Source organism: Bubalus bubalis, chromosome 2 (genome assembly GCF_019923935.1).
Source record: "Bubalus bubalis isolate 160015118507 breed Murrah chromosome 2, NDDB_SH_1, whole genome shotgun sequence".
Classification (NCBI taxonomy): domain Eukaryota; kingdom Metazoa; phylum Chordata; class Mammalia; order Artiodactyla; family Bovidae; genus Bubalus; species Bubalus bubalis.
The window spans coordinates 141,487,313-141,505,721 of NC_059158.1; the positions used below are offsets into that span (position 1 = coordinate 141,487,313).

The 18,409-nt window shown below is 43.9% G+C and overlaps 1 protein-coding gene and 1 long non-coding RNA gene across 3 annotated transcripts in view; one reads left to right on the top strand and one right to left on the bottom strand.

Annotated features, from left to right (window-relative positions):
• Positions 1-269: 269 nt before the first annotated feature.
• Positions 270-18,409, top strand: part of LOC102391488 (aldehyde oxidase 2) — a 76,834-nt gene continuing 58,694 nt past the window's right edge. For both annotated transcript variants that reach the window (XM_025277963.3, XM_044937067.2), the window contains exons 1-10: positions 270-406; positions 1,173-1,230; positions 2,705-2,801; positions 3,927-4,035; positions 5,355-5,481; positions 7,584-7,645; positions 10,378-10,467; positions 13,270-13,350; positions 15,554-15,698; positions 17,374-17,466. In XM_025277963.3, coding sequence (XP_025133748.3) covers positions 353-406; positions 1,173-1,230; positions 2,705-2,801; positions 3,927-4,035; positions 5,355-5,481; positions 7,584-7,645; positions 10,378-10,467; positions 13,270-13,350; positions 15,554-15,698; positions 17,374-17,466 — 916 coding nt within the window. In that variant the 5' untranslated portion in view covers positions 270-352. The remainder of the gene's footprint in view (positions 407-1,172; positions 1,231-2,704; positions 2,802-3,926; positions 4,036-5,354; positions 5,482-7,583; positions 7,646-10,377; positions 10,468-13,269; positions 13,351-15,553; positions 15,699-17,373; positions 17,467-18,409) is intronic.
• On the bottom strand, positions 10,377-11,222 carry LOC112582912. The gene is made up of 2 exons (XR_003107218.3): positions 11,113-11,222; positions 10,377-10,663 (listed from the first exon to the last, which is right to left on the bottom strand). It is a non-coding gene; the product is annotated as an uncharacterized LOC112582912 (long non-coding RNA).

The following is an 18,409-nucleotide window of genomic DNA, read 5'->3' on the forward strand; positions in this document are numbered from 1 at the left end:
AGACAGTTGTTTATAGTTTTCACAGTGAAGCCCTCCAACTTCCAAGGATGCAAGAAGAGGCATGGGCTGGAAGCATGCCTTCCAGCCCAAGCCTGGGGGAAGCCAGGATTGGTGGAAGGCCAAGTGAGGCAGAGTTGGGAGGCCGGGCCACACAGATGCCCTCAACTTAAAAGGCCATGAAGCCAGGTAGTCTCCACCCCCTTGCTCTGCTCCCTGGGGCTCCACACTGTCTGCTTCCACACCAGGAGAGATTTCAGTTGCTTGGACCTAAATCTTGTCTGCTCGTTTCTACGGCTGGCTCCAGGGAGAACTCCCCCTAGAGCTGTAAGGCGAAACTTCATCTCCAGGTGCAATGCCTCGCCCGTCGAGATCGGATGAGCTGGTTTTCTTTGTGAACGGGAGGAAGGTAAGAGTTGGGTATCACCACCACAGTTTGCAGAGTCAGCAGGAAACTTCTGGCCTGAGGGAAGCACATGTGGCCTGTTTGGGTGGAGACCCCCTCCAATCAGGGACAAGAAGCCAGAGACTGGGAACCAGTCTACTTCGGCCTGTTCTACATCCACCAGGGAGTGGGAGAGGTGATAAAGCGCTGGGGTAAAGACACGTGCCTCATGTCACATGGCCTGGGTTCCAATCCAGCTCCACAGTTTACTACACAACCTTCTACAAGTCACTTCACTTCCCTGAGTCTCAGGGTGCCCGTCTTTATGACTATTGTAGAGATCAAAAGAGAGATGCTTCTTCCGTTGATTAGAAACCTCTTAAATACTTATAGAGGACCTCAGCGCTGGGCCCAATACACCAGAAGCACTCTATTCTAGCAATGTATTTTGATTCTCAAATTCAGGAGGATAAGAAGTGGAGCATTCTTTATTTTTCTATTTATGAACTTAATTTTTCTGTTCAATTTCCATTATACAGAATTAGTTGATATGTGCATGTGTGCTAGGTCACTTCAGTTGTGTCTGACTCTTTGTGACCTCTTGGACTGTAGCCCACCAGTCTCCTCTGTCCATGGGATTCTCTAGGCAAAAATACTGGAGTGGGTTGCCATGCCCTCCTTCAGGGGATCTTCCCAACCCAGAGATCAAGTTTTTGTCTCTATGTCTCCTGAGTCTCACTGGGTCACCCATTCAATCCCCATAATAGTCTCCTCTCTGTTTCCAATGCAGGTGATTGAGAGGAATGCAGACCCAGAAGTCACTCTCTTGAGCTTCCTAAGAAAGAACTGGATCCTTTTGATCAGAGTCTTGGCCAGGTCTGTGTTTGCCTTAAAGCTTAGGCTAGCTGTGATTATGAAAATTAATCAAACTTCTCTATCTGCAAACAGCCAGGCCCCTTGGCCCTCATTCTCTTTTTGCTCTTGGCAATGGTTCTAAGGATATTAAGTTAATTGAGCTATTTGAAAAGGATGAAGTTTCCCCAGAGTTTCTTATATCTTGATTTAATAGCCATGAAATAGAAGCTAAGCTCTTTCCTTCAGCACTAATTATTCCTTTAAGGGCCTTCCAGCTTCCCAAGAGGGTGGTTATATAAGAGAGGTTTGTTTTGCATGTACCTTACCCTGGAGGAAAACCAAATTCTCCAGATTTAGGAAGAGCATGTGTCATAGGAGAAGATTACCTTTCTCAACATCTATTTTCTCACAAGAGGTTTTCCCTCAACTTTCTATATTCTGAAATTTAGATTTTCACAATGGCTAACATATTTTAATTGATAAATCTAGTGGATCTTTAGAAGAAGCCAAATTTTAAAAAAAGAGACATTATAAGTTTTGTTTAAAAGCCCACATGGTTATCACTCACTGTCAAATGTTTGAAAATTAGGAAATCTCATTAAAAAAAGAAATAGGAGTTTCTCATGAAAAACAGTCATTCTTACCTGGCAGCAATCTTGCTTAGAGCTGAGTGGAGCCTGTCTGTCATCCTCCATCTAAAAGGGGGCCCAAGCTCTCCAGGTACACTCAGCCCACTCCAACTCATTCACATACTCTCTGATAAGCATTTATGGTTATGACTTAATTTAGATGAACAAGCCATATGGCTTTTTTTAAAAAAAAGCCAGCGATTTCAAAGTCTTCTTAGCCAGTCTAGTTAATTACTAGTTTATCCAATCCATAAACTGTGTGGAAATGGACCACAATCAGGGAGAAAGATGACTTAAGAGAGGAGCAGAGGCTGCACCTTGGGGTTGGACCTGGACCAAGAAGGAGCAGAGAGGTACTCCAGGTTGGGTATGAAAATAAGGATGGGAGTTTTCTCTGAAGGCTCACTGACTGGGTTTCAAATGCAATACAAATAACAGAAAATCTAGCAATACATTAACCTGATAAAAATAAGTACTTCTCTTCCAATTACATTAATTGGAACCCAGAAGACTACCTATAATGAAATAGGATTTTTCTAAGGGCTTTTACTTCTGTTATCTGACAAGATGCTTATGATAAGCCTGTGAAGATCAAGTAGATACTGCTTTTCCCTCATTGCTAGTGAGGAAACAGGTAGGGAGAGGTTTGTGTGTGCAGCGTCACACAGCTAGTAAGACACAGACTGGTCTTAACTGAGGCTTGGAGGCAGGGAAATGTCTTCTCAGACCTGCATCTCACTCCACAAAGGAGACTTTCCTCACTAGCAACACCCTAGGGAGGAGGATCTAATGGCGGCGACATGTCCAGCAGGAGTCTTTCCTTGACTGGCCCTCCCAGTGCGCCTCACCGGAACCAAGTACGCCTGCGGAAGAGGAGGCTGCGGTGCCTGCACCGTGATGGTGTCTAGGCGAGACCCCACGTCCCAGGAGATAAGGTATCCACACAGATGCCCAGAGGTCAAGCTCGCATTCTCCTCTCACAGCTGAGGACAATCTCAAAGGCCTTCCAGCTTTGTGATTCTAACTCTCTCTAGGTCTTAGACCTCTCTGAAAATCTGATAAAAGCTTGTGCTTTTACAAAAACTACTAAAGCACAACACTGTAGAGCAACTATACTCCAATAAAAATTAATCACAAAAAGAAACTAATAATGTTTTACACAGTTTCCAGGGGGCCATGGATCTCCCAAGGCCCATTGGTGCATCCCAGTTAAGAAACCCCAACTTAGGGACCTCCCTGGTGATCCAGCAGTTAAGACTCTGTGCTTCCACTGCAAGGGACACAGGTTTGATCCCTGTTGGAGGAAGATCTGGCATGCTGCAGATCCCTCGTGCTGTGTGGTGTGGCCAAAAAAAAAGAAACTCCAATTTAGGCCAAACATTCATTTGACAGGTGAGGAAACTGAGGTTCAGAAAGATGAAGTGACATGTTCAGTCATACAATTAGTAAGCCATAGAGCAAGAACTCAGGCCCACATTTTCTGGCTGTTTTTACTGTTGAACTGAACCCGGCCCATGATTTCAGCATTTCATTAAGGGCCGGATTCCAGTACTTGGACTGCTCCCAAATCTGCTGGCCCAAGATTGCAAAAAATGGCCTCAGGACACAGGCTTTCCAAATTTTCTAAATAACCTTATACAGAGTTTAAAATAAACAGTCAAAAAAAAATTCTCAAATATGGTTAAAAGACAAGGTGGGCCTTTTGCCTGTTATGGGATCAATGCTGTAATGAGTAATAATTGACATCCAAATTATTCCTGATGAGACAAGTCCATACCCACTGCATCCAGATCCAGCTGGGTCTGTTCTGGGCTTGGAAAGTGTTTCTGAGGTTCAGAATGCCCATATTCCCCCTAAGAACCCCAATTATTACAGATGATAGAGAGTCAGCAGAGAGGACTCTAATTCTCCCTCCTGGTCACCCCTCCAGTTCTCCCGCCTCTAGACTGAATGACAGGCTGGTTGAGGGGAGGGGTTCTGCTACGCTTCTTCGTTCCCACATTCCCACCAGGCAGAACTGTGTTACTCCTGTTGATTTTCCCTGTGCTTCTCACATAAAGACACTTGTCTGTCACCGCCTGCCTGGTGCCCATCTGCTCTCTGTATGGGGCTGCTGTCACCACTGTGGAAGGTGTTGGAAGCATCAAAACCAGGCTTCACCCCGTGCAGGTAAGAGCACATCCCAATTTTCTCACTTCTTAACCCTATCTTTGTAATCAAAGCTGTGTTGACTGTGCCTCCTAGGGCTTCTACGTTGTGGTCCAGAAAGTAGAAGCTTTAGATACACATTGATCCAGATAATAATATCTGTTAAATGACTTAAAAGAAAGCTAGAAATACATCCATATTTCATTAGCTGATCATCTTTCTTCTTATTTTGTCTGCTTGAATAGTAACAGCATGATCAAAATATTAATTAATGCATATTAAACTGCAATGCAGAATAAATATTACACAGAGGGTACTATGCATAGAATAAAACATCTCAAGGATGACAGGGTAAAATTTAGGTTTATTCCCTGTGGCATGGAGTTTTACTGTGACACGTATGGGCAGAAACACACCAATCTCTCAGTCATTGGCACAGGGGTTTGGGAAGTCATACATTCAGACACACTAACGCTGCAAGTACTACCAGGCAGGAGTCAACTGAATTTAATCATAAGAATCAATTCCAGGAATGTCAGCAAAGGCAAAAGACCCCGTAGAGTTTACTAGAGTCTCTGAGAATGTCAGAGAGGATGCTTACCCCAAGACCGATAAGCCCAAATCCTAGGATTACACTAAGGTCTGCATCCAGAGCAAGCCTTCTCAAGCTTTAATATGCCTAAAAATCAATCAGCCAGGAGCTTTCTAAAAATGCAGATCCTGATTCAGAAGGTTTAAAACAGAGACCTGAGGTTCCACATTTCCTACAAGACCACAGGTGGGACCAATAACAACACTGCCAGTCCACGGACTGCACTTTAAATAGCCAGGATCTAGAACACAGACCAAAATCTTGGACCTTGGAAAGTAGAGCTCCTTTTGATCCACACAGAAGAATTTAGAGAAGAGAGTAATGTAAGGTCCATAGTGGAGAGTCTCTCAGTTACTCAGAAAGAGATGACCCCTGCTCAGAACCAAGCTGGGAAAGACGTGGAGGTGCTCGATAAAACTGTTTTTTAAATTACACCCACATTCCTTGTCATTACTGATTTCTGGAGAATTCTCACTCTGGGAATGGAGGTTGTGCACCAATAATTTCCTGTTAGAGGGATCTGGACATTTGAGCTTGAAAAGCAACTGTAATGCTAGGACGTGGTTGCCGGCTCACCTCCCCCAGGAGCAGCCAAGGAAAGGGGATGCTGGCCGACTGTGCCGGAGGTGAGGGTGCACTGCTCAGGGAGGGGGTTCCACTGTGACAAGGGAGACGCTTGACGTGGAGCCTGGTGGGAGGAGGTGACAGTGGGAAGTCAGGGCCTGTGACCACGCCTGTGTCCTTCCAGGAGAGGATTGCCAAGAGCCACGGTACCCAGTGCGGCTTCTGCACCCCTGGGATGGTGATGTCCATGTACACGCTGCTGAGGAACCACCCACAGCCCTCTGAGGAGCAACTGCTGGAAGCCCTGGGGGGTAGGTCTGACCTGAGGCCAGGCGGGGGCATGTGTCAGGCTGTGCTTCCCCCTACCATGCCACCCCAGCCCCACTCAAGGACCCCCTCAATTGTTTCTGAAGTAGCTGCTTTCACCAGGAGCAGAGAATGTCAAGCTTAGCAGCTGCTCATCAGAGCACTTGCTCCCCAAACAAGTGGCCCACACCCCATCTTAACACCCTACTTTCTCTTCCCTACCCAGTGACTTTACCTGGCTGCCTTCATTTGGGCTGTCATAACAAAGCACCACAAACTTGGGAAAAGAAAACAACAGGAATCTCTTCTCTCATGGTTCTGGAGGCAAAGAGTCTGAAATCAAGGCCCTAGAAGAGACTCTTCCTTTCCTCTTTCCAGCTTCTAGTGGCTGACAGCAGTCCTGGCCCTCCTTGATTTAGAGATTCATCGCTCCAATCTCTTCTTCCATCTACTTATGGCCTTCTCCCCTGTGTATCTATGTCCAGATTTCCCTCTTTTTCCAGTCCAGTCACTGGATTAAGGCCTGGCCTAAGATGAGTAGGGCTTCCTCTTCACCTGATTACATCTGCAGCTCTGCAGAATTTCAAATAAGGTCACATTCACAGGTTCCAAAGATATCTTAGCACATCCTTGGGGACACGATTCAACCCATAACACAGCCCTTCACATATTGAAAGGATCTTTTCAAATTTACAATGGGTTTAAGTTACTAAAGAGGAGTTCATAAACATATCCTTTTTGCAGGAAACCTCATGGGTTTCCCAGGTGGCGCTAGCGGTAAATACCCACCTGCCAATGGAAGAGACGCAGGTTTGATCCTTGGGTCAGGAAGATCCCTTGGGGTAGGAAATGGCAACCCACTCCAATATTCTTGGGAAATTCCATGGACAAAGAAGCCTGGAGGGCTACAGTCTATGGGGTCACAAAGAGTTAGACGCAACTGTGCACGCATGCATGCACGCATGTATTCACATACACAGCATCTTCTGCTTCCTCTCAACAAACCTCACATTGGGTCATCCACCATCACTAAATAAGACATCTGTTAGATACATAAATCCTTAGTTTAAGGCCTGAAGTCTAAGCCCCACACACTCTCCTAGTCTTCCAGTTATAGTCGACTTCCTTTACTCGCTCTGCTCCATTACAGGACATCCAAACAAGTCATCTAAAATCCTACCTTCCTTAGGTCCTTCCACTACGTGAGGTCCTTCAACAACTCCTCATCCCTCACATGGCCACACCCACCCTCCTCCACCCGGCATTCAGAGAAGCCCAACAGCTGGCCTCCCAAACTCATTCTTCCTCCTCAGCTGTGTGACTCCCCACTGGCCAGTCTCCTCTCAGCCCTCCATCCTCTGCACGTTTCCACTTTTGCCTGCACTGCTCCGTGAACCCCGAGTGCCCCTCCCGTGCTCTCCATCAATACATTTCTTTCTCATCCTTCAGCATGAGCTTCTTTGTGAAGCCTCTCCAGATGACCTCGATTCCACACTAACCTTCCTCCACCGCAGCCTCCCCCGCACCTTCATCCCTTGGAAACCTGAGGCTCTCGTACTTTCCCATGCAATAGAATCACCACAGACCTCTTAAATGCAGATTCCTGGGCTTGTCCCCAGACATTCTGATTTAGAAATGGAGAAAGGCCAGAGATTCGCATTTTAAACAAATACCCTAGGAAATTCTGAAGCAGTGACCTAATGTCCACTGAGGGGCTCTACTAACAAGCAGAGGCATGATACCTTGCTCATATACAGCCTTAGAAACAATGCATATTTTCCTGTTTTAGGATCACTTACATCTTACATGGTATCTGAAATATAGTTGTTGTCAACAGATACACGTTGAATGAATGAATAATTTAATAGATGGATGCAACTGAGCTCACCAGATAGACTATCGTCTTCTTTCAAACTGAGAATAAAACTAGAATTGAGGTGACGGGAAGGGTATTATCTAAGGAAGGAAAAAGCAGTGAACAGCCTAGCAGATATTCAAATATTCTCAAAAACAAAACACCTGTCTTCATTTCAACTTTCTAAAGAAAAATAAAGTAAAAATCACTAAAAATAAAACATACTGATAACTTTGCTTTTTCTCTGGTTAGGTAACCTGTGCCGCTGCACTGAGTATCGGCCAATTCTCGCAAGTGGGAAGACCTTTTGTTTGGTGAGTCGGGGGCTGCGGGGGCACCCACAGAGCAAGAATGACGGTGATAGATGGTCTAGTCTGGGAACACAGGAGTCGTGTTTTTAGACCATGCAAATAGGTCGTAAGGAAGACTGACTGAGTTATCAATAGCTCCATCTAACTCACAGGAGTCTGAGCTCTTTGTTGAGGGAAGGGTGGGTGTTAGACTACTTTTCACCCTCGACATCACACCACCGGAAAGCCAGGTGATCTAGCCAGCCAGCTAGACATCTTCCATGACGATTTCAGCAAGGCATCGGGACAGGACAGGGAGGAGGTCTCCAGCAAACCCAAGGAGACAAGCAAAGACACGGAGTTTGCCTGGGGGAGGCAAGGTTAGTGCCAAGAATCCAGACCAGCTGGGAAAGTGTGAGCAAATAAAGAAGCCAAAATGGGATAGTAGAATCCAAAATTCACCCCAACTACCAGAGTGCAGAGAGATTCCCCCACCAAATAGTGACACCTCACTGGGCTGCTGTGAAAATCAATGAGAAATTGCAGGCACGTAGCAAAGTCTTGAACTCAAGACTCACTTAGAACTCAACACGTATTTACTACTGTATCAAGGATGCCATCGACACTACAAATAGTGTTTGCCAGGGAGATCAGACAAACACATCTGATCACCCTCTGCAGAGGGCAGGATGGACATAGGCAGTACCACCCTTAGACCCAAGCAAGGGGGATCCCAAACTTCAGAGAACCCCTCGCTGGTCCCCCTACAGCCAATCTCAGGAGGCCACAGGGCCAAAGTGACTTGTTCACTTCAAGCCTTCACCCTTTTCTGGACTAGACATGGTCTTGACCCCATTCCCAGGAACAGGCCTCTTCCCCCAGTCCATCTTCCTTGAGAAAATCATAACAGCCAGCATGTGCACCAGAAGCCAAACACTGGCTATTCAGGGAGGAAGTAGACAGAATTTGGATTTGCAGGCTAGTTCACAGGTGTGTGAGGCCCCTCACAGTACAGACCCAGAGCCAGGGTGAGGAGGGAAGAGCAGCAAGCCCCAGGCCAGGGCCTCCATCTGTGCTCTTGCCTCAGCTCCATGAAGAGTGGACAAGGGCCTAGAAATGGGCCAGCAGGTGTGTCCCACTCCCCAAAGCCAGGCCCATCCCCCGTGCCTGTCCCATCTTCTATTGCCACACGGGGGAGCCAGTGGTTGACAAGCTGAGAAATAAAATGTATGGCTTGTAAAGCCATCAAATTACTGGTGTAAACGGAAAAACACTTGTGAAATACAAATGAAGGAAGTTAAAGGCAACCTCTCTCCCTCTGGAACATGGATGTTATCCACCTTTCCAGGCACAGCCTTTGGGGGTAAAGGAAAAATTGTAGTCAGAGAACCCACCGTGCAGCCAACAGGCCCCAGGAACCTTAACGGGTGAAAGGAAGCTAGTCCCAAAGCAGGACTACCCAAGGCTCTTATCTGCTAGGCAAGCAGAGACTGGCTTCCTCTGTTACCACTCGCTCATGGTCTGTCATGAGAGCTCAGAGTTTTGAGTGAGAGAGGAAGTGCTACTGGCTTGGCTCAGCTGGTTTTGCTTCTTGGGCAGAACTAGGAAGCTGCCAGCCTGAGACATTTGTGCAGAGACAGAGAATTCAAGTATCTGGAAGAAAGTATTTTACTAGAGACTTAGGAGAGACTATTTGAGGAATAAAATACAAGAAGTAAGGTTGGAGAAATGGGAACTGAAAGAACCAGCGAATGGAAACCGGCTTTAAAATTCACTGATTGTCCTTTCATTCCCAGTCAGTGCCATACAGATTGCAAATGGTGGGGAGACCTGGCTCCAAAACTGCTTTCTTTCCTTGTCTTTCTTTTTATTTTCTCTTTTTTAGGTCCCTATCTAAATGATAATAGTCAATGTTGTCAAATCTTGCAGAGAATGGATACTAGCAATGGTTATTGCTCTGAAAAACATCTTATCAAGTGATTCTACAACTAAGAATTCACCTTAAAAAAATTCAGAGATGTACATAAAACTATACCTGCAATGAACAGAAGTGTTTATGTTATTTGTAGTTATAAAATATAGGGAAAAAATTAAGTATACATCAATGGCAAATTTTACAAATATATTTATGGAATAGCCAGAAGATAGATTAATATGCCATCAACAAAAATATATTTTAAAGACTTTAATGACAGGTAAATAAATGAACAAAAAGTCAAAATAAAAGGCATATTGTACTAACTATAAATATAGTACAAATATATATTATATAAAAATGTTTATCAGTAATGATAGTTTCTTTCTTTTACATTTCTTCATATTCTTTATTATTGTTTATGCTATTTATTACATATTGTGAATGTATTATATATTCTATCTATATTATTTATCTATATTATATATTCTGTATCTGAATCAAAAATAAAACAAAAAGGAAAGATCTTCTGATTATCCCTATTCCAATAGAAACCACCGAAAGTGACTTAAAAAGCTTGGAGCCTCATTTAAATTGTCAAGCCCTTTAAGGCACACACTGATTTACATGTCAGAAAGTTTTTCATAGGAGAGGCAGGTGGTGAGAGGGAGGCTCAAGAGGGAGGAGATATATGTATATGTATAATTGAGTTGATTCACGTTGTTGTATAGCACAAGCTAACATAATTATACTCCAGGAAAGCAAGTATACTCAAAAAAAATTTTTTTTAAATAGATATCTTTTTTTAAGTTTTTCATCTCAAGGCATTTCACTGTCCTAGGAGTCAAATGGCTGTCAACAGAAAGGAACAGGAAAATGCTGCCTGGATCTGGGAGAAAATGATTCTTCCTCGCTTGGCAGGAAAAGTGACGTGAGTCCCTTTGCTTTGTCTTCTCCCCAAGAGTATCACTTAACACCAACAGTGCTGAAACTGTGCTTGTGCGCTCTGATGGTCATTCTCTGCTTTTACAAACGTCCAAAGTGGAGGCACGAATAAAGCACTTTCCATTTGGGAGCAGGGTAAAGAGGTGATTGAAAGCTCGCGCTCTGATTTCCCTCTTCACTCTCTGGAAGGTTGAAACAGTAAAACCTAAGCCGGTTTAGGTCAGAGAACAAAGACTTGCCCCAGCTCTGCGAGTCCTGTCCTTGCCTGACCCGGCTCCTGCCGCCCTGTCTTCTCGCACTGTCTCCCCCGCTGCAGAGAGAGGGCACTGCTGCTTCAGCGAGGCTGGCGAGCCCGTCCACACTCAGACAGCGAGTTCACGACCCCCACAGCTGGGACATCCAGCCTGAAACACCCCAGTCTCTGGCTTTGCTCTCTGACAGATGCTAGTTTCCCAAAAAAGACCCACTGCCAAGTTCTTACAGGAATTATTTAGAGAAAATTCCTAGTGAGAAGACAGGAAAAATAGAGTCTGCTCCCTGTAGACATGGAAAGCTAAATGAACAGAGCTGCCCTTATACAAAACTGAGCCCGTCATTCCCTGCTGGTTCTGTTTTTACCCTTAACACCTACCTTATTTCCATTCTCGGCCTCCCCTGACACTTTATTTCTGTCCGGGGAAGCTGTGCAATGGAAGAGAGGGGTGTTCCCCAGGAAGGCAGGCTACACCCCGGACAACCACTTCACGGAGGATCAGTGCCCCCTGGAGGGCTAAAAATATTCTAAAGTCTGGATTTTGTAGCCTCCAGAATTCAATCTGTCCCTGGTAGCTCAGTGGTAAAGAATCTGACTGCAATATGGGAGATCTGGGTTTGATCCCTGGGTTGGGAAGATCCCCTGGAGGAGGGCATGGCAACCCACTCGAGTATTCTTACCTGGAGAATCCCCATGGACAGAGGAGCCTGGCAGGCTAGTCCATGGGGTCTAAGCACACAGCACACATGACTGGGCTCTGGCAACCACCTGAATCCCTCTAACCAAACTCAAAAGAACGTATTTAAACTGGACTGTGCCGCAATATTCATTTATAAAGAGAAACACAATTTTAAGGTGGATCTTATAGTCACTGAGCCACATCCTTTGCTGTAGGAAAGCACGCACAGGATGTCACAATATAAGGGGAAGATTGCTTGGTGAGCATGGGTGCAGAGCCATTGATAATCATAAGGGGAACAGCACAGAAGACCCCTCTCCACCCATCAGGTAGACCTACTAGATGGCATGTGTCTGCCCCATGACACTCCCACCTCTTGAAGCTGTGCTACTGTCTTCTGTGGGGTAACTGTGAAGTCTTGGCCTAGCTCCTGTTCAGGGGAATTTTAATTCCTCAGCTCAGATTCATTGTTTTCCATTTTAATTCTCAGACACTGTCTTACTTCTAGGCTATAGATACACACCACATTATTGCCCCCAGGTACTGCCTACACTTCTAATTCCAGCTAAGGCAAAAACTGGTCCTTCAGATGTTGGCAGGTATGTCTCAATCTGGGATCCTACTAAGGACCTACACAAGGAATAATGCAAGTTTTCCTTCCAGAATCTGGGAAGACCTTACAGAGACAGAGGGAAAAGCAGGGGAGTGTTGGACAAATGTCAGGTCATTTCATCTACATGTCACAATTACCCTTCAAAATAGTCATTATTTCACTGGGAATTTGGGGTTGGTATTTACAGACTGTTACATTTAGAATGCATAGACAACAAGGTCCCACTGTATAGCACAGGGAACTATATCTAATCCCCTAGGATAAACCATAATGGAAAAGAATATTTTAAAAAGAATGTAAATACGTGTAAAACTGAGTCACTTTGCTGTACAGCAGAGATTAGTATAACATTGTAAATCAACTATACTTCAGTTTTTTTAAATAGGTATTATTTCTATTTGATCTTTAGAGAGATTAAGTACATTTCTATTGAGAGGGTCAGAGAGCCAAGTTGTGGCAGAGCTGATAATGAACTCAAATCTGTCTCCCCCACCCCACCAACCCCACCCACTGCCGTGCTCGGCCAGCCCATCTTCCACGGGTTTCCCCATTATATATCCTTCCAGCCCCACACCCCACAGTTCTCTCCTGATTTGCCTTAATCTTTAGGAAACGTCTTGAGAATAAGTGTTTCCAAAGCTAAAACATACTTAATTTAGAGAGGATTGCAGTTTGGGTAACTTTTCACTGTGCTTTGGTTTCCTAATAGATGAAATAGAGATGGCAATTTACTTTCTTTGTACAATTGTTGGGAGGATTAAGTAAATTATTAATATGTGTAGAAAGCACATGGAATGTAAGCACTCCATAAATGCCAACTAGTGTTATTAAAGCAAGTGGGGTGTGTGTGTGTGCTTACACAAGAGCATATATGTTCAGAGTCGTGTTTTACTTAAATTACAGGACTTCTCAGAGCTTTTCGCATTTTGAATCTTAACTTGACAGATGAGGGGGTAGTGGCTCGGGCCCAGTGAAGAGGATTTCCCAAACTAATTGACCTCTGATTGTTTTTCATAGACAGTCTTTGTATTTTGCAGGATACTATTTGAACTGGTCATAGGATATCCTTTTCTTTAGTGTCAACACAATTCTTATTTAAAACTATTTGGTTTGAACTATTTTCCCATACAAGGAGAGTCGGAGCTATTATTGTGTTCTTTTTGCCTTATTAATGTAAAGAATTATGATGCTGTTTCCAATTGAGCCCGACTGATGGAACCATCTTCTTCTGCCATTTATAAAGATTTGCACAGAGTTATTTGTGAAAGAGGAGTTCCAGCCCTTGGACCCTACCCAGGAGCTCATATTTCCCCCGGAACTCTTGGTAAGAGGAGTTGGGTGTTTTATGTGCTTATTGAAATGTCACTGGTTATAAGCTCAGTTTTTAAAAACCACCTTTTCCATCCTGTGAAATTATCATATTGTATAAATTCTTGATCAAATCCGAATGCTTGTCCCTGCCTGGCTCACCCAGCCCTGGCTGATGCCCTGTATACATTCCCCAAAGCCTCAACTGAGGCTATATTTTAACCATTTTTGTTATTACTTCCATCATTGTCATCTGCACTGTATCCCTATTGACTGTCCCAATCAATCCAGTTTTTCTCAACTTCTAACTCGGTCTTTCCAGCCCTTCCCAGATATTGACCTCAAGTGGCACTTCCAGGGCCTCCCAGTTCTTCCCTCTGTCAGCATTTCTATCTTTCCTCTCTAACATCCAGTTGTTCCATTCGATAACATATGTATTTCTGAAGGGGTTCTGATATGTTCATTCATATAGTCAACAAATACTAATCATTCAGTAACACGCCAGGCACTGTTCTAGGTACTGAATACACAGCAGGGAACAAAACTCACCCAAGGACCTGCCCCCAAGGAGACTGTAATTTGATTGGAGAGACACACAATGAACAAGACAATAGATGATATCCCTTATACAAATAATCTTTTAAAAAATGATACAAATGAATTTATTTATAATACAGAAACAGACTCACAGACTTAGAGAAGGAACTTACAGTTACCAGTGGGGAAGTGTGTGGGAAAGGGATAGTTAGGGAGTTTGGGATGGACATGTACACACTGCTATATTTTAAATGAATAACCAACAAGGACCTACTGTATAGCACAGGGAACTCTGCTCAATGTTATGTGGCAGCCTGGATGGGAGGGGAGTTTGGGGGAGAGTGGATACATGTGTGTGTGTGGCTGAGTCGCTCTGCCATGTACCTGAAACTATCAACATTGTTAATTGGCTATACTCTAATATAAAATAAAAAGTTTAAATGGATAAATAGACAGATAATAGATAAGTTATATAGTGTGTCAGCAAGTGATAAGGAGAACAAAATAAAACAGTGAAGGGGGATAGGATGCAGGGGGTTGCAATTTTCAATATCTGGCCAGAGAAGACATCTGTGAAAAGGTAGTATTTGATGAAAATCCTGAAGTAGGTGAAGGAACTGGTCATGGTGGGGAAGAGCAATCCAGGCAGCGGGGCAGCAAGTACAGAGATACCAAGGAGAGGAGAACTCCTGTCCTGATCAAGGACAGAGCAGGGGCCAGCCTGGCAGGAACTCAGGGAACCAGAGAAGTCAGAAAGCTGCAGGGCTGGGGGCAGACCATCCTGGACTTAGACTGCTTGGCTTTTACTCTGCATCAGATGAGAAGCTATCAGAGAGGTTGGACATAAGAGGAGTACTCTCCTGTTAACCTTGTAATGGGTGGGATCTGGGGTGGTTTGGGCTGCTGGGACAGGAATAGCCTGGGGATGGGTGAGAGAAGGATCAGTGAGCCCATTAGGGCAGCTGTGCCCTCCTGAGGCTGGTGGTGCTGGACCAGGCAGCCAGCATGTGCATGGTGAGGAGCCAGTGGATTCTGGATACACTTTTGGAAGAGCCAACAAGATTTCCTGATGAATGTGATGAGGTGTGTGGGGAGAGAAAGGAGTCAAGGCTGAATCCAGGGCTTTGGGCAGCTGGAAAGGGGAGTGGCCATTTACTGAGAAGGGGAAGACCTCTGGAGGAGCAGGGGATTTTTCCTTTAGGGAATCCTTTCTGAGGGGGGCTTGGAGGAGGATGGGGCATGAAGAACTCAGTTTTTAAATTTGAGATGCCTATTACACATCTAAGAAGAGACACTGAGCACTCATTCAGGTATGTGAGCTTGGATTTCAGAGGTAAAACTGAAGATTCTAATTTAGGAGTATCCATAAAATTATGATTTTTTAAGGCCATGATACTAAATTATGCTAAGTTAATCTATACTGAAGAGTCAATGACAGATGCCAGCTCATATTGTCACTTTCCTCCAAAGCACTACACACGAACAAGTCTTAAGCTAAAAGGAGTAAATATCTAATTATGGAAATTCAAGCATTAGCCAATGGTATACTGAGTATCTTTTTGGTCAGGGGAAACCCAGAACTTCTGAAATCTCTCTAGAGAAACATACCTCCACCCGGAGTCTATCATAACCTAGGAATACAGATGTGCCCACGTGCACACACCTTTGTTATTTGCACTTAGAGAATGACAGAGAACCCAGAAAAACGAACCCTGACCTTTCACGGAGAGAGGGTTACTTGGATCTCCCCTGGGACCTTCAAAGACCTCCTGGAGCTGAAAGCAAAACACCCAGAAGCCCCGCTCATCCTGGGCAACACATCACTGGGTGAGTGATTACAGCGGTTCTCACACCACCAGGCCTCAGTGCCGAACGGGACTTCCTGTCTCCTAGTCTAAAAAACTACTTTTTAAAGATAAAGACATCATCATTTTTAATAAAAGTGTTATAGTAAAATAATGTATTATAAAATGTACTCTTATATTGTATATTATATAATAATTATTTATACATTACCTTTTATATATACTATATATAAATACTAGCATATATTTCCTGGTGGCTCAGATGGTAAGGAATCTGCCTGCAATGCAGGATACCCAGGTTTGATCCCTGTGTCAGGAAGATTCCCTGGAGGAGGGCATAGCAACCCACTCCAGTATTCTTGCCTGGAGAATCCCATGGACAGAAGAGCCTGGTGGGCTACAGTCCATGGGGTTGCAAAGAGTCAGACACAACTGAGCAAAAAACATAATATACTGCATATACTTTTATATATACATTACATAAATAATATTAAAAGTATAATACAAATATTATAGTATTATCATATAATAAAATAGCCTCCAAAATTCAATATACACAGACCCTGGGAGTATGCAGTGTAACCCCTTGAGGTGTGCAGCAGTATTAAAGGACTGTTAATTATTTAATTTACCTTGTCCTTTTAAATTTTGTTTCCATTAGGTATTGAGTAAATTAAATAGAATTTTATGAAATATGGTGGATATATTAACAATCTACACCCAGTTATCACCACACTCACTTTGAGAACCAGAGCTTTACCAAGAAGTTTGCCCCATGGGCCCTCCGAAACCATAGTCCCTCCCCTCCCCTTCCTCTCAGGGGTGCTCATTAGACTGAATATGGTGTTGGTCCATCTCTTCTCTTTTTTACATGTTATACCCGTATATTTGAGTTCCTAAGCAATGTGTTGCTTAGTTTTGCAGATTTTTGAACTTCACTTAAGTAGATGGACACAGTATTACTCCTCTACAGTTTGCTTTGTGCATTTAACATTGTTGAGCTGGGACCTGCCCACATGGTTGCACATAAGTGTGCTAATTCCATCCTGTGCCGAGGACACAGTTCACACTTCCATTCTATTGCTCAAGGCCATGGTGTGTTTTCCAAGTCTTGGCTCTTTCAGGTACCTCTATACACATCTCCTGAGAGTCTTCTAAGAATCTCTCATCCATTTTATTTCCTATTTTTATATTCACATAATGCTACTGCTAACTGCTAAGTCTCTTCAGTCGTGTCCGACTCTGTGCGACCCCATAGACGGCAGCCCATCAGGCTCCCCCGTCCCTGGGATTCTCCAGGCAAGCACACTGGAGTGGGTTGCCACTTCCTTCTCCAATGCATGAAAGTGCAAAATGAAAGGGAAGTCGCTCAGTCGTGTCCGACTCTTAGCGACCCCACGGACTGCAGCCTAGCAGGCTCCTTCGTCCATGGGAGTTTCCAGGCAGGAGTACTGGAGTGGTTGCCAGTGCCTTCTTCATTCACATAATGAGTATAGATAAATACATATACTGGAAGCACATGTGTATAAAATTACTTGGCAGGGTGTATGGCCACTGCTGTCACATATATATGCATTTATTGCCAGTGTTTAAAATTAGCATCTGAATATTTTAATGAGAAACTTTCAATGCCAAAAAATTGCATTTTCTTTTTCCTAACTCTCCCTCTCTAAGATATATACTGCATTTACTTTCAGGACCTGCCATGAGATCTAAAGGATGTTTTCACCCAATTCTCCTCTCTCCTGCTAGGATTTCTGAGCTGAATGTGGTGTCTAAAACAAATGATGGTGAGTTCCAGGTTTTCTTTGTAAAATATCCATGAACCAATCCCTGCACTAAACATTTGCACTAACTAAACACTAAATAGTTTAGAACCTCATCATACATTTATCTTGTCTGACTTGTTCCCAACTCTTTGACATTTTTCTGATGTGATATTATATCCCCATCATGAAAATTTACTATCAAAAGCTTTGTACAGAATATGGGGTATTTGGATGATGTCATTCAAGACCTTGTAGTCACCTGTAGGATTCTTGCCTATAAAGAGCCATGATGGAACTTCCTTGGTGGTCCAGTGGTTAAGACCACACTTCTAATGCAGGAAGCGCAGGCTTGATCCCTGGCTTGGGGACTAAGACCCCGCATGTCTGCCTCTCAGTGTAGTCAAAAAAAAAAAAAAAAAAAAAAAAAAAGGCATGGCAACACAAAGGCAATAAACTTGCAGTGTCAGTTTAATGAGAAGACAGCAAGAGAGAAGTACTATCTATCACTTGGATGGTCAGTTCCAGGAAGGGAGGCAGGTTTGCAGGAGGCATTTAACTTAGTGTCTGGCATTTAGATGCTACTTGTCTCTTAGGGGCAATGGCAAAAGGCCAAGTAAGACAGAAACCTGCCCAGGGAAGCACCCCTGGTCATTTGCAACATCCTTAAGGGCCCACTATGTGCAGACTCTTCATCAGGCAAGGTGGCACCCACAGAGTAGGAAGGAAATATCCAAGACTTTGCCTTCAAGATGCACAGCAACCCCTTTAACGAAAGGAATTTTATTTTACTCCTTCTCTCATCCAGCAGATCTCTTAGCATATATGTGCTTGTCTAAGGTACATGTATATATGTACTAAATGACTTAATGGAAAGAAAAAAAGACTAAATGAATGAGTGAGCCAGGAACTTGAATTTGGAATGCAGTAGTAATAATGATTTCCTTAACTTGGGCAACAGGGAGGT